Here is a 16509-nt window from a genome sequence, read left to right on the forward strand (position 1 = left end):
GTCTGTATGTGGGATCCGAACCCTCGGTGGGAGTGCCGCCGCACTTCCCAAGAGGCGCACTAGCGCAGTGCGCCACTGGGCCGGCCCGAGCTCCTGGCTTTATTTAAATCAAATGCAGTTTTGTTTTCAGCCAAATTCCCAGAGTTGGTTTCCTGATTCTGTGGTGGTGTTTCCTTTTGGGTTTTTTTTGTTTGTTTTTCTTCCCCTGGGAAATTTCGGTGAAGAAATTAGCTTGCCCCCTTCTGTCCTGAGCTGGGTGGGAGACTCAAGGCACATCAGGAGATTCTGTTGGAAGAGAACAGGATCAATAGGGCAAAGTCTGCAGGGCCAGAAGCATATTCATTTCACAGAGCAGGTGGGCAAGAAACTGAATTAAAATGCTGATTTCTGGGCCCCATACCCCAAATACTGGCTTCAGTAATTCTGGACTGAGAACCGGGAATCAGCATTTCTAATAAATGACATAGGAGGCTCAGAGACCTCCCCCACCCCAGACGATTTTGATGCAGGTGATCCATGGGCCACACTTTGAGAAACTCTGCTCCAGAGGGCAGTCTGGTATAGGAAAGAGTCTCAGATTTCCAGTCAGGAGATCTGTGTTCATGGCCCTACTCAGCTGTGTGGCCTTAAACAAGTTGCTTAAACTCTCTGTGCTGCTCCTGCTGCTGATGGTGGTGGTGGTGATGGAGATGACGATGATCTATAGGACTAAGAGATTTCTGAGGGTGTGTTTGTGGACTAGAGACTCGAGAGAATCAGAGGCAGACAGATGGGATGATAATGGATGGTGGTTTGCCTCCTTAGGCATCATGGGACACACCCCCAAACACACACCCCAATACCACCCCCCAGCCGCTATGGGCATTGTTCTCAATCTTTGTGGACACCCAGCCTCCTTGGTCTACACTGCCAGTACTGAATAGAGCACGATTTGGACACAACTTAGAGGAGTTTATCCATGGTGTTGGTTTGCTCTATCACACGACACATTCCTTGGTAGTGGAAGGACCCTACAACTCTTCTGGAAGGTGGGATGGACATGTGTACCCAAAGCAGGAAATATGTGAATGCCCTATGCCAGTATTTGCTCTTGTAGAACTTTATTAAAAGAGGAAGTCCTCTAGCACGGGGCTGGGCACGTAGTGGACCCTGCATTCTTGGAGGCCACTTTCATCTCTGTTTCCTTCCTAGGACTCGCTCACTTCCTGCATCCCCAAAGAGCAGCTTCCCTCCCCTGGTACCCAGCCCGGGCCTTTCATGAAGCAGTGATCAGCCTGACCCTTGTCTCTCCTGACCCCTTACAGATGTCCTGGCGTCCGCAATACCGCAGCTCCAAGTTCCGGAATGTCTATGGGAAGGTGGCCAACCGAGAGCATTGCTTTGATGGCATCCCCATCACCAAGAATGTGCATGACAACCACTTCTGTGCTGTCAACGCCCGCTTCCTGGCCATCGTCACTGAGAGTGCAGGAGGTGGCTCCTTCCTCATCATCCCCTTGGAGCAGGTGGGTGGCCCCATATCTCCCTCGCCCCAGGTACAGCTCCAGGGCACAGAGGATCCCTCCTTGGTCACCACTGGGCTGTTGCCCCTATTTCTCTCTGAATTCCCTCCAGCCACATTTTACTTCCTCATCAAGTGTCCAGGGCTGTGCCATCCCTAGGGCTCACCTGCGATCCAACAGAACTAGTGTAGGCCAATGATCAAGGAGACCTGAGATCTCTCCAGAGCTTGCCCAAAGGTGTGCACGTGGACAAGTCACTTTCTTTGGTGTACATGGGGTTTCATTACCTGAGGGACTGGAATACACTGATCTCCAAGACCAGGTCCAGCTCTACAATTCTGTGTCCTGCATGTCCTTTTGGTTTGGAGCTGGAAGGCATGAAGACCCAGCCTTGGTACATTGGGCATCTGCAAAAATGTCATACTCATTAAAAAAAAATTGCTCTTCACTAAGAGAATATAAATAATTTGCCTTCTCCTTTATTCCCCACCTCCTATCTAAAGATTTTCTACCTTCTATGGTTGTTTATGTGAATATAGCAGATTAAATCTACAAAGAAGGCCTAGTCATGAATTTTTAAGCTGTAGCCATTCAGGCAGAGTCCCCGCAGGCCCATGGGAGGTCATGCGCCTCAGGGAAAGTGCTCGCTGTCAGTCCCGCTTATTTATGGCTGAGTTCCCTCTTCCCAGCCTGACTCATCCCCACTCCCACCCTCCATCAAAGTGCTTGGCATGGGGAGGAAGTGCATGTGGAAGGAAGCCTTGGTTCCCTAAATTCACTGTCAGCTGGTGGTGGAGGATGGATTTTTCTAGTCTCTCCTACCCACAGTGGGGGAGTACAGATTTGGAAAAGGCTTGGGCCAGATCCTCCTTTCCACCAAATGGGGCTGCAGTGACCCTGAGGACAGAGCCTGAGGCACAGAGAGGTCCGTGGTGCAGTGGGCTTGGTGGCAAGAGGTCTGGGTGCAGCCACTTGCCAGCCTTGTGACCTTGGACATGTCGCTTACCCTCTCTGCCCCTTATTTTCCTGTAAGGTAAAACTAGGATCATAAATCCTCCTCTGCCTACATCTGCTATGGTGATATCAAGTGGGATAATAGGCTTGAAGCTCCTTGTGAACCACACAACATATTAAAGATGTTTTATACTTTCCTGGGAAAGTTGTCAGTTCTGCTGTTGATTTTGCAAAGATCCACAGCAGCTCTATCACATTTAGAAGGATTTTGAAATGTAGCTTGCCTTCCCTCCCTAACCAGTGGTCTCAGATTTCTGTCTGCTCTGGGGACTAGCTCAGCTCCATGCACCTGCAGTGGGCCTACAGGTCCCCAGGAACATGTGAGCTGGTTCTTACTAGGGCTCAAACCCGTTGCTGGCACCCCCCACTCTTCTACTTTATGGCTCGCGAGGGTCTGCAGTCAATGTCTCCCACCATAACAAATATAAATTCCAGACAGACTAAAGATCTAAACATTTAAAAAAAGAAAAAGAAAAAAAAAACTGTAAGGTATTAGATGAAAATGGAGAGCATTATTTATTTAGTTTTTGGTTCTCTGTAGACTGCTTAATATTTTTTTTTTATTCTTTAAAAAGATCAACAAAATTTGCAATCCTTTATCTAGACTGACCAAGAAAAAAAGAGAGAAGACAGAAATTACTAAAATCAGAAATAAAGCAGGGGCGCAGTAGAGCAGTTGCTTCTTCTATTACCCTGGAGTGGGCTTTGAGGAGAGAGATGTCCTCTTCTTTTTCCTGTCTTGGCTGGTGACTTTCCTTGTGTCACTGCAGTTGGGTGTCTGGCAGGCCACCTGCACAGCAGCTGTGGCTGTGGCAATGGCTGTGATGGGCCACCTGTGAGGAAGCGGTGTTCGCAGTGTGCTCCTTGCCTGCTTCTCAGAGGAGGATGCCGCCCTTGGCTCCTGCCTATGACCCCGGTGTTCTCTGTTTCTTGCCTGCATCTGGATGGAGGGTGGAGAGCATTTTTAAAAGTATGCAATGAGAAAGGCTTCCTGAGCAAGACAAGGATCCCCAAAACCATAAAAGAAATGATTAATAGATTAGAATAAATGTTTTAAAAAATAAAGTTTCTGTACTACATTGAGACACCTATACAAAATTCAAAGACAAGCCACATATTTGAGTATAATATTTGCAATATATAACAGACCAAAGATTCATATCCACTATATGTAAAGAATTCCAGAAAAATCAGTAAGAAAAGGAACCCAAAAGAAAAATGGACAAAAGATATGAATAAGAAATTCACAGAAGACAAAATATATCTTTTAATCTACTAATTAGAAAAGATTTAAAAGACTAATAATCTTCAGTGTTGCCAAAGGTGTGAGTGCACAGGTGCTCAAATACACTCTTGGTGACACGTAAATGAGGCAACTTGGCAATATCTATTAATATTTAAAGGTGCATGTCCTCTGGCCCTGCAATTCCACTTTAGTGTAAAAAAAAGTTTGCCTCATTTTTTAGTCCTCGTTTTTTTTCACAAACCTTAACTTTTTATTTTTTGTAACAGAAATAAAATTTATTTTATTTAAAATAAACATTTTAAGCATCTCTAAACTCTTCCTCTCAGTTTCTGTAATGATAACAAAGAATTTTATACTGTCAGTAACTCTGATCTAGAATATGATTGGATTTTGTAAACACTTTATGGACAGCAGAAAAGAAAGTACTCTACAGAATATAAGTCTGTCTATGTAGAAGTATGTGGTATATATACAAACAGATACATACACTCAACATACACATTTTTGAACTTTATTTGTTCGCATTCTGTGATACGTTTTCATGAACTGATAGTATAGCTCACACCACTAGTTGATTTCTGTTTTCTTTCCTTCCAAGTTTTCACTTTACATAAGTACTGCATGATTTCTTTTTCTTATTATTTTTATTTATTTATTTATTTGTTTGTTTAATTTATTTAGTACTCCATGATTTCTGCAGCATTTTTATAATAGCAAAAAATTGGAAACAACCTGTGAGTCCATCAGTAAGGAAAGGGGTAAACAAATTAAGGAACGTTCACACAAAAGTGCCGTCATTAGGGCCGGCCCGGTGGTGCACTGCTACAGTGTGCCGCTTGGGAAGCGAGGCGGCGCTCCCGCCGAGGGTTCGGATCCCACATGCAGACCGGTTCCCGCTCACTGGCTGAGCGAGGCGCGGGAGCAACACCGAGGGTTGCAATCCCGTTGCCGGTCCCGGTCCGGTACGGGCGTGACACTGAGGGTTGCGATCCGTTGCTGGTCACAAAAAAAAAAAAAGACAAAAAGACAAAAAAAAAAAAAGAAGTGCCGTCATTAAAACTGGTGATGTAGAGCAGTCAATCTCAAATGTTCCGTCTCAGGATTACTTTACACTCTTAAAAATTATTGAGGGCTCTAAAGAGCTTCTGTTTATGGGGGTTATATCTATCAATATTTAGCATATTCAGAATAAAAATGGAGGAATTTAAGTGTCTATTAATTCACTTCAAATAATGATAAACCCATTTCATGTTCTCCTTGAAAAACATTTTTATGAAAAATAACTATTTTCCAATACAAAAAAAAATTGAATGAGAAGAATGGCATTATTTTACACTTTTGCAACTTCTTCAATATTAGTCTGGCTTAATAGAAGACAGCTGGGTTCACCTATCTGTTTCTGCATTCAGCCTATTGTGATAGCACACATTGTGCAGCCTCTAAAAAAGGTAAAAAGGCAAATAATGTCTTCGTATTATTATGAAAATAGTTTTGACACAGTAGACTCTCTGGAAAGATCTTGGTGAACTCCAGGGGTTCCCAGATCACACTTAGAGAATCACTGAGCAGAGGCATATTTAATGAAAGAAAACTATTTATGATACACTGTTAAGTGAAAAAAAGCCAATATATGATTAATCACATTAAAAAAAAATCTATATATTCATCTACCTATCTGGAAAAGACTGAAAGAAAATATACCAAATGCCAAAAGTGGTTATCTTCAAGTATCGGGATCATGAGTGCTCTTCAATTCTCTTCGTTTTCATTAGCTATATTTTCTAAATTTTTTACAACGAACATGTAATGTTTTGTACCTTAGAAAAGAAACCATAAAAATGATTCGTTGATGTGAAGAGGGAGGCCCTGAGGTTTCAGAGGCTGCATGCAGCACAGAGAGGGGCTCCATTCACCGTGCTCACCTGGGTACCGGGAGGAGCCCCGTCCACACGATTAACCTGCCGTGCTGCCCGTCAGATGGAGCTCTTCATGTATGTGAACATCGGTTCTCCCTTACGTGTGCTGTAAATGTTTTCTCCCAGGGTAACACATGAACGTGAGCTCGCTATAGAAAAATCAGACAAAACTGAAGTGTCTGTAGTGAGGACACAGCGGTGACGGAGGTGGTGTTCTGACTGGGTGGGAGTTTGAGGCAGGACCCAGTACCTGAGACTGTGTGGAGCAGGGTCCTGCTCCCCAGAGAAGGGTTGCTTAGGAATGGGGCGATCGTGGGCGTTTCCCTCCTGCTCGGCCAAGGCTGTCGGGCTACTGCCCCTTGTGGTCAGGGCTGAGCCCGCAGGCATGTGACTCAGGCCTGGTGGGAGGAGGGAAGCGAGAAGAGGGAATGCCAAATTCCGAACCCCCTCATTTATGTGGCAGCAGTAGAGATGAGCTGTTCCATGCTGGTCAATTTTCTAGGAAGGTGAAGTGTATTAGTCCATTTTCTGTTGCTTATAACAGAATACAGGAAACTGAGTCATTTATAAAGGAATAGAATTTATTTCTTATGGTTTTGGAGGCTAAGTCCACAGTCCAGGGGGTGCATCTGGTGAGGGTCTCATTCTTGGTGGGAACTTTACAGAGTGACGTGGCCACCAGGGTATCACATGGTGAGAATGGGCTGAGCAAGAGAGCTAACCTGCCACTTGCTCCCCTTATAAAGCCATCAGAGCCACGCCAGTGACCACCCATTAAACCATCCACCCATTACTCCACAAATGGATCCATCCATTCACTAGGGCAAGGTCCTCCAATCCAATCTAATCAGGCCCTGTCTTTCAAATACCATAATTGGTTTTCCCACTCTCTTGACACTATTACAATGGGGGTCAAGCTTCAGTGAGTTTTGGGGGGACATTCAATCCATAGCAAGAAGGCTATTTTAAGCTCCAGTTATTTTTCTCATCAATTTGATAGAAATCTCCCTAAAAACAGTTTTCTATATTATTCAATACAAACACAGAAAACAGGGCTGGCCAGTTAGCTCACTGAGGAGAGCATTGTGCTAATAACACCAAGGTCAAGGGTTTAGATCCTTGTATTGACCAGCCACCAAAGAAAAAACAAACACAGAAAAGAGTTTGGCCACTTCTTGGCCACTCCAAATCATCACTTTAAGCATTAATTATGAGCTGGGAACCCCCAGTGGCACGCTTTTGTCTCTACACCAAATGGCTCTAGGCTCTAAATTATCACCCTCAGCAACCAACAGGCCACAGAACATTGTCTGCTTTGGTGTCTTTGGTAAGTTTTTCCGAAGTTTTCTTCCCTCTCTTGTCAGGTGTCTCTCCTCATCTCTTTCTCTCTTCTCTGAGGGGTTTGGGCCACTTGCCCAGGACCCCCAAATCTCTGGAGGAGGCTCAGAACCATCTAGGGATCTTTTCTCCATGTGTTCAGTTTCCCTAAAGCCAGCATTCTTGAGATTTCAATATTTGTGATTAAAAGCGTTTCTCCAGGCTAGGAAGCCATGTGCACAAGAACTACAAACAGCAGTGACACTTTGCCTTTGCACAGTGCTCTCGAGTTCCAGCAAACCCCGTCTTAACTGATCCTCTCAGCAACTAGGTAGAACCTCCCCATTTTGCACTTGGGGAAACTGAGGCTGCAGAGACAGGCATACAATTGGTCATACAGGAGCTGGACCCCAAGCCAGCTCACTTATTTCTAAGCCCATGACTCTTTCCTCTGCCCTTGACGCTGGTAAGCAGATAAGTTCCTGCTGGCTGGCAGATCTCGAAGGAGTAGGTTTGTCTTCCCTGGGCTCTTGTTCAGGCTGCTGTTGTGAAGGCCAGAGCCTGTTTTTCCCTAGTTAACATTCAGCCGCCAGCTCTCGCCTCTCTGGAGTGGAATGTTAAGCTGCAGATGGGGGAGCAATCAGCACCCTGATTGCCTGGCACAGCTGGAGGGGCCTTATGAATATTCCGGAGATCAGGCACTGTGCCCAGCGGCCTGATTAACCACTGGGGCCTCCTCAGGTGCACCGCCCTTTCCTGCTGCACTCCACCAGGGCTGTCTGCCACCTCCAGATTCAGCCTGCAAGGGGACCAGGGTTGGAAACAGAGCTACCTGGAACCCTACCTGCTCTACCTGCTACCCCAATGGCACCTGGAAGAAAGGAAAGAAACCTGGCCTTTCTATCAGGAGTCTGGGTTCTCCCTGTAACCCAGCCACTCTCAGTCCTGGCTGTACACCTGAAGAGATTTTGAAGGTCTAACACACCTGCTCTTTTTGAATCTCACCTCAAGTCTCATGATGAAAGTACAATTCTCCCCATTGTACAGATGAAGAAACAGAGGCTCAGAGAAGTCAAGCAACTTCTCCAAGACTGTGCAGCACACAAATAGCAGTCAGAATTGAAACTCAGGGCTCTCCAAGGCACATGCCTGCCCACCTTACAGAGAGCTAGAGAAAAGCATCTTTATAGATGTGCCTTGTATTACTATTACTGCCATTTGAATGTCTTCAAGGATTTCTGTGACCATTAACTCAGTCAATACTTTATTGTGCTCTTCTGATGTGCCGACACCACACGTGTGCTTCTGCTCTGGAAGCCAGGAGAGCAGATGTTTCCAAACTCCACACAAGTGCAGCAGATCTTGGGGAACCTTCCTCTCTGAAGAATGAGGCAACAATTCTAGTCAGCAAGGAGAGGCAGGGCAGGTCTTGGAGCAGGGGACTGGACAAGAGAATGTCATTCCTTTGGTCATGAGGCAAGGACAGGGCCCCCAGCACCATGCCATGCCATGGGGACACTAGTACCATCAGGCCTGGTCTCTGAGCATCCCAGTGAGTGTCCCATTGGTGGGCTGGGGAGGTGGGAGCTCCCTGGGAAGGTCATTCCCATGTCTTGCCCAAGGAACCAAGTACACGTTGGGTGGGGGGAGCTTCTGAAGATGTCCATCTTATGTTCTCCTTGCCAGCAGTTAAAAATGACAGGCATTATTGCCTTCTCTGGGGACTAGATCCTGATTAATTTATGCTCAGATTTAGCTGCATATAATTAAGGTAACTAGTAACTCCACTCTAAAGGAGCTGCCCAATTCTGGGATTGGGATGCTGGGCTTGGTCTCCAGCTGGGAGTCATTCTCTGCACCTGTCCCTGTAACCTTGCCCAGCCTCAATCTGGTGGCAGAACATTTTGCCCTGGTCTGCAGGGCTGGAGTGATGCAGTCTCCTTCCCCACCCCAGTCAGTGTGGCCTCCTCTTGCTTCTCCTCCAATCTCTGGTCTATGGGAGTGGGAGGCTTAACCAGGGCTGGGCAGTTCTCTCCAGCCCTGTGGGGGTGGGTGGTGGAGATGGGTGAGGCAGGAACGGTAGCACAAATCCACAAGGATCTCAGTGAGGAGAGCAGGGCCCTGGAGCAGGAGAGCAGCACGGGATGGTGCCTAAGAGCTCAGGCTCCAGAAGGAGACAGACTTTGCTTGAATCTCTGCCTTGCCACTCAGGTGTGCTGTGACCTCAGGTGAGTCACTTAACCTTCCTGTGTCCTAGTTTTCTCTTCTGCAAAATGATGGGGATGGACCACATGATCTCTAGAGCTCATTTTAGCTCTCACGTTCTATTCCCTTCTAACCCTATTTTATTCAAATACGTCCTCACCAGTGTGCTGGTAGGTGCTGTGTGGAATACAAGAGTGGCTGCTTCTCCTCCCTCAAGCCATCCAAATGTTGCCAGCTCCACGAAGCCTTTCCCATCCCAGTACCCATTCAGAGGCATTTCGTGTCTATAGCTTTAGAGCACTTTCTACATGTTTCCTTATTTTCTAAGTGGTTAGTCCATCTATTCATAATTCACCTATCCATCCATCCATCCATCCATCCAACAAATGTTTACTGAGCACCTACTATGTGTTAGTCAGAGTTCCTGGACTGGGGATGCAGCAGTAAACAAGACCAAGCCCTCGTCTGCATGGAGTTTGCAATCCACTTAGCTGTGTTTCCTGAACTGAGAGCCCCCGGGGATAGAGAAACATATCTGGCTTGCACAGAGGCTGGCTCACAGTAGGTACTCAGTAAGGGGGCACTGGCCTGGCCTGAGGCCAGGTCCCAGAGGCACGGTGCCTCATCCTCTCTAGCTGGGGTTTTCTCTTTGCTGGTCCTGGAAGCTCCTCCCCTCCAGGCCCCAGGGAGAATGTGTGGCTCTGCAGGGGCTGTCCAGATGGAGGGGGGCTGCCTTCTCCCCTTAAAGCTCTTAGAATGGTATTGCCTGACCCTGCTGGTCTTACTCTGGAGTTGAATCCAGGAGTTGATGGACCTGTTAGCCTCAAGGTTCACAGCATGTTTGAAGCCTAATGTTACAGAAAGGGGGAAAAGATGCCCAGCCCAGTGCTGAGGAGTGTAATAAAATCAAACTGCCTTGCTCACCCCAAGCCTTCCCTCCCATTCCAGAATTCTGTAACTCTCCCATCACTCCCCACTATCAGCACTGAGCTCCTTACACTTTCTCTCCTCCAGAAGAAAGTCTCGAATCTTCATCCCTGCTCCCCTGTGCACTGAGGTCCCCCCTCTCTGGGTAACTCAGAGCCTTTTCAAATCCATTTTTCAAATCTTTCCTCAATTGTTCTTTGTTCTTCAAGCTGCCTTCCTTCCTCTTGGTGCAATTTGCATCTCAAAGCCTGTGACAGCCTGAATGTACAGAAAGTGACTTCAGGAAAGGGGGAGGACTGTGCTCTGAGAGAGAGAAGTTGCAACTTTATTCCATTTGTCTGGGCCCTGAGATTGACAGCCTTGCTTTGTGCTATTTCCTTTTTTGGAAGAATGGCTGCTTATTTTTGAGAAAAGTGAAGGCAAGCTCTTCAGCAGAAATGAAAGTGTCTCTCCCTTATTTATTTCAAGATTGTGGGATGGGCTTTCTCTGGATTTGGGGTCCAGGGCGCAGGGATGCAGCCTGGCTGGTAGGTGGCAGGGAGGTCAAGGAATCCATCCCTCTGCCTCAGGCCAGGGCCTCAGCTGAGTGTCTCCCTGGCTCTATTCCTCTCATTCCTTGCAGAGCCAGCGTGAGGATGGAAATAATAGTGCCTGGTCCACTAGGACTCTGTGAACTTGGGCCATGGGTACTACCTTTTCCCAGAGGCACCAGCCTGGACTCCAAATCAGTTTGCCAGTCTGCTTGATCTGCTCCCCACTTTCCTCCTAAGGCCTGGAGCCTCTCATACCTTTGGGAATCATAGCTCTGTTCCTTAGCTGTGAAACCCTAGGCAGGTAACCTCTCCATGCCTCAGTTTCCCTATTTGTGAAATAATAATGGCACTTGTTTCTCAGGGTGCTATGGTGATTAAATAAGGTACTGTGTAAAGCACTTAGCACATAGTGAGTGCTCCGTAAATAGGAGCTATGGCAATGCCAAGACTTTTGCCCATCACCTCCCCTTCCCAGGTGCACTGAGTCCCTGTAATAGCTACGTGAGCTATGGTGGGCTTCACAGCCTGCAGCCAGCAATGGGGAGGCCTGCCTTTGGTCTTCCCGCTACTGTCTCTGCTGTCTAGTACAGTCCCTGAGCATCCCTGCAGTGAGCCATCACCCTGCCTAGGGGGGAAAGCACCCATAGCCTGGTCATTTGTGGTCTCCAGGCGGCATGACTGATGTGCCTATACTAGGCTGAGTGCCTAGAGGTGGGAGAGTTTGGGGAGGGGCATGAGCCCACTTTGGAGCCTGGGGGGCACCTCCAAAGTCAGCCTGTCTGCTTATCTGGAGTTGAGCTGTCTGCCAGGGTTAAATGGGATAAGGCATATAAAAGTTTTTCCACAGTGCCGGGCATGTAGCAAGTGCTTGATAAATCCGAGCTGTATTGCTTCTATTATTATTGTTACTATAATAAGTTCCAGGTCGGTGGGAGGAACTGGGTGCTAGGAATTTGGGACAGGGGCTCTCTGGAATCCAGCTGGCTCAGGTTGAGGCACAGGCCGGTTAAATGAACATGAGTTTGAGAGTCTGTGCTCTGAGCCAGCCTGAAGCTGCAGAGTCCTCACAATCCAGCCCCTCCGTAGCTCACCTGCCTGGTTCCCCAGTTCCATTCTTACATTGACACAGTGCCAGAGTCAGAGGGGACCCCAGCGATCACATACTCCAAATACCTTGTTGTGTCCATAGCAAATCCTGGTCGCAAAGAGGGGAAGTGTCCTATCCAAGATTGCTTGACATGCCTGGGCCCCTCGGACCCCCCCTCCCTGGAATCCCTTGCACTCAGCCACTTCTCAGAGTCCAAAATTCCATCAGCTAAGTTGTTGATGACAGTGGCTTTCCTTTACTGAGGGATTTTGGGTTTGGTAATGGTTAGGGTGAGATTTAAGGAGACCAAACTCTTGAGATCCAAAAGTATGTGTTGCCAGTAATGGAATTTCAGTCCACAGGGAGATCTGTCCACACAGGGCAGCCATCCCCAAGCCCCTCAAGAGAGGCCAGGTGGAGGTTTGCCTACTCTGTCAAGTCCGAGCCTGTAGCTTTAGAGGTTTCCTCCTCCCGTGTCCATGACTCCCAGCACTTCCAGGAACAAATGTGGTACAGGGTGCATGAGGGGCTTGGGGAGTGGAGCTAAGGTGGCCTGGTTTGAAATAGCGTCTTCCTGGGGGCCAGCGGGGCCTGGAGGCTTTGACCAGAACCCTACCACTGGCCCTTCTCATGGCAGCGTCCGGACAATGGCTGCCTGTTTGCCTGGCCTGAGAAACTCCAGGCCTGACTTAGTCCTTAGGGCAGTTTCCATTTCTGGATGGAAACTTCCTCATGTTTCTGCCCCCCACCCCCATCCCAAGGCTCTTAAAGGTCCCCTTAATTGGTGTGGGGGAGGGGAGGAAAAAGGATTGGTCACACATTCACAGCCTCTTAAAACAAGAGACAGCTCTGTCAACTGCATCACACACCACTCGTTGCCTGTGTTCTCCCCTTTCCATTTGACTCAGCCAAGATCTTGATTTTAGTTGCTAAGCAACCTGTGCCTATGTTTTCAAGTGGGTCGTCAGGTGAACACAGGAGGGAGAAGGCAGAGGGTGGCAGTGCTTAGAACTATGCATTTTATAGGTGGAGATACTAAAGCCCAGAGAGGGCAAGAGACTTGATCAAGGTTGCATAGCTAGTTAGTGCCTCAGGTGTCAAACAATTGATCCAGGCAGCAAAACTTTCAGGATCCTATTCCTCGCACCCTCTATACTCACCGAGAGAAGCAGCAGCAACATCTTAGGGACTTCCTAGGAGAAGCTGTCAAACAATTGATCCAGGCAGCAAAACTTTCAGGATCCTATTCCCCGCACCCTCTATACTCACCGAGAGAAGCAGCAGCAACATCTTAGGGACTTCCTAGGAGAAGCTTCCACCTACCCAGACAGGGAGGCAGCATGCCCAGTGATTAGGAGTGCAGGATATGGCATCAGTAGGCCTAGGCTCACATCCCCATTCCTCCATTTACTAGCCAGGTGCTTTGGGCAAGTTACCTAAATGGTGTGTGCTTCAGTCTACTTAGGTGCAAAATGGGAGAAATGCTAGTCCCAACCCCACGGCCGTTCCTCAGTGAGGTGTAACATAAAGCCTGGAAGGTGCCTGGAACAGGGCAAGCCTCCCCAACCTGCTGGGCCCTGGTGACCTCCCTCCCTACCCAGGGCACTATATTAGTCTGTTTTTGTGGCTCACAACAAACTACCCGGAACTGGGTGATTTATAAAGAAAATGAAATTTATTGCTTACAGTTTCAGAGGTTGAGAAGTCTGTAGTCCAGAGAACACATCTGGTGAGGGTCCTCGTGGTTCTTGGTGGTGCTTCTCCACAATGATGCAGGGTATTGCGTGGCAAGTGCGCTGAGCAAGAGAGCTAACCTCTCACTTGCTCTCCTTTTAAAGCCATCAGAACCATGCCCTTTACCACCTATTAAACCTTAAACTGGCAATGGGTTAATCCATTCATGAGGGTACAGTCCTCACAACCTGATTACCTCTTAAAAGCCCCACCTTTCAGATGCTGTAATAGGGTTTCCCACTCTCTTTACACTGTTACAATGGAGATTAAGTCTCCAAAACATGAACCTTTGAGGAACACATTTAACCCATAGAAGCCCAATTATATTGAAATGTAATTATCAAAATGTATACCAGAATTGTGAAATATAGTATGTGTTTTTATATGAATGTATTAAATAACATGATCAGGCCTAATAACTACTCTAATTTCAAAGTAGTGATGAGCATAAATAATATTTCGAGATAGCAGTAGCAGATATGACCTGAAAATATCTATGATGTCTCTTGATGAAAATATCATATGTTCAGCTCATTCTATTGGGGTTTGTTACCTACATTTATACAGAAAGAAAATGTGAAATTTCAGTTAGAGGCTAGTGAAAATATAAATAAAGTTTGGGTTTTTAAAAAAAATTTTTTTTATTATGAATATTCATGCGATACAAAGCTAATTGTCACCCCTCGTGCCCATGATGTGAGGGCCAGATTCATATTGGCAGCATACCCATTACCAGAAATTACTTTTGTACCCCGTGTCCCCCACCCAGTTATCCCCCAAACTCCCTCCCCCTAAATAAAGTTTTTCTCTACCCAAACTCACAGGCCTCCTGAAGCTCTGTGGACCCATTCAGGTTAAAGACCCTGGAAATATAACCGGAGGAGAATGTCATATAAAATCAGGACAGGCAGAAGTACTCTAGATGAAGGTTGGTGGGGAGGGGGCAATTCAACTGGCCTGAGCCTGAATTTCGCTGCAAGTCAGGAAGCTGACTTCTCTGCCTGGTTCTCTGTATCCTTGGGCAAGTCCCTTTGCCTTTCGGGGCCTTAGTTTCCCATCTGTAAAATGAGATGTTGGCCCTGTTGTCCTCTGAGGTCTTCCCAGCTCTGACATTCTGGGAGTGTGTGTTTCTCCTCCCCGGAGACGAAGTCCCCTGAAGCTTGGGTCTGCAGGAGCCCTGGACCAGGGAGAGGCAACAGCTGGGGCCGGGCTGGCCTGCTCCCAATTGTTCGAGGGAGGAGGAGGAGGAGGATGATGAGATGCATGGGACTCTCCAAAGCGACAGCTGGGTGAGCCTGGCTGGGGGCCTCCTCCTCGCCTGCCATCTGTGCCTCCTTCCTTCCTTCGGTGGCAGTGGGGTGGCGGGGGGGAGGTGTTGGATGGGGCTAAGGCCAGACAACAACCTGGGTGGAAGGGGGAGGGGCTGGCCGAGGAAGAGCCAGGGAAGAGCCAGGTGGCTTACTCTTGGGTGCTTAACTCTTTCCACACCTCCTTTTCCCACTGGTCTTATAGAATTCCAGAGAGGAAAGGATATACAGTCCTACGTCCACCTAGGCTACTTAATGCTTTTGTGACCTTGGACAAGTTACTTAACCTCTCTGAGCGTCACTGTCCTCCACTTTCCAGTAGACCTCATTCCTAAGACCTGCCCCTTGGGATTGAAACAAGGTTTAAATGGCACAGGATAAGTAAGTCCCCCAACACAGTGCTGACAGCAGTAGGTACTTCCCTGTGGACTCAGTGCTGCAGGCTGGTCCAGAGAGGGCCTATACCCAGTGCTTTGAAATGCCCCTGCTGGTTGCAATGCAGCACTGAGGCCTGGCGAGACCCTGGGCACAGGTGTGTGACATGTTCTCACTGTCCCCAGGCAGAGGGAACTTTGCAGCCAGGTTTCCCTCACGTCTTTGCTCCAGCTCTGTCCTTACCCACCAACATCCATGAAGGGAAAATCCTAGCTATTTAAAATAACGCATCTACTTATACAAAAGTACTTATTTTCAGATAGGCAAAACCGTCATACAGTTTAAACTTCAAAAGCAAAGGACGTACAGAGAAAAGTCTACCTCTCACACCTAGCTTCCAGTTACTCAGTTCCTCCACTAGGAGGCGACTGGCATTATCAGTTTCTTGAGTGTCTTTCCAAAATTTTATATATACCTAATAGGGAACTTCAGAAAGTTCACAAAAAATAGAATTAAAAGATAATACATATATTTCCACGAACTTTTTGAAGACCACTTGGAAAACCTTTTTACACAAAGAGCCCACTACCTACATCATCCTCTCTGCATCTTGCTTTTTTTTATGTAATTATATATCTTAGAGATCGTTCCACATCAAATACAGAAAAAGTCCATTTTTACAGCTAAACAGTATCCCATTGCTTGGATGTACCATCATTTGTTGAACCACATTTTGCCTATTGATGGGCATTTAGACTGTTTCCACCTTTCACTATCACAAACAGTGCTGCAGAGAATAATTGTGGACCTGCCTTGTTTCGTATGTGTGCATGTATGTCTGTAGACCAAATCCTTAGAAGTTGAGGTAATAGTTCAAAAGCTATGTGCTTTCTTCCAGGAAACATACACACACACACACATAGAGACAAGAATTTCTTCCTGACATTGTGGTGGCAAAGATTTCTTAACAGGACACAGAATGCAATAACTACAAAGACAATTGATAAATTGAACTTTATCAAAATTAAAAACCTTTGATCATCAAAAGATCCATTAAGAAAATGAAAAAGGAAGCCACAGACAGGGGGGCAATATTTGCATTTCGTATATCTGACAAGGGACTTGTAACCATAATATATGACTGAATTTTAAAATGGGCAAAAAAAAGTGGGGGGGGCAAGACTTGAATGGGCATTGCATTTATCCAAATAAGCAACAAGTCTGTGAAAAGGAGCTACTTTCTCATAGTAGTTTCAATTTGCATTTTTATTAAGACTGAGTTTGAGGGCTGGCCCGGTGGCGCACTGGATAGTGCGCCACTTGGGAAGCACGGCGGCGCTCCCGCC

The 16509-nt window shown here is 46.9% G+C and overlaps 1 protein-coding gene across 1 annotated transcript in view; it reads left to right on the plus strand.

Moving 5' to 3' along the window:
* The first annotated feature begins 941 nt into the window (after nt 1-941).
* The window catches only part of CORO2B (coronin, actin binding protein, 2B), a 76875-nt gene continuing 61307 nt past the window's right edge, over nt 942-16509 (plus strand). The window contains exon 1 of the mRNA XM_008590480.1: nt 942-1505. Coding sequence (XP_008588702.1) covers nt 1305-1505 — 201 coding nt within the window. The 5' untranslated portion in view covers nt 942-1304. The remainder of the gene's footprint in view (nt 1506-16509) is intronic.

Source organism: Galeopterus variegatus, unplaced genomic scaffold (assembly GCF_000696425.1).
Source record: "Galeopterus variegatus unplaced genomic scaffold, G_variegatus-3.0.2 Scaffold6136, whole genome shotgun sequence".
Lineage (NCBI taxonomy): Eukaryota > Metazoa > Chordata > Mammalia > Dermoptera > Cynocephalidae > Galeopterus > Galeopterus variegatus.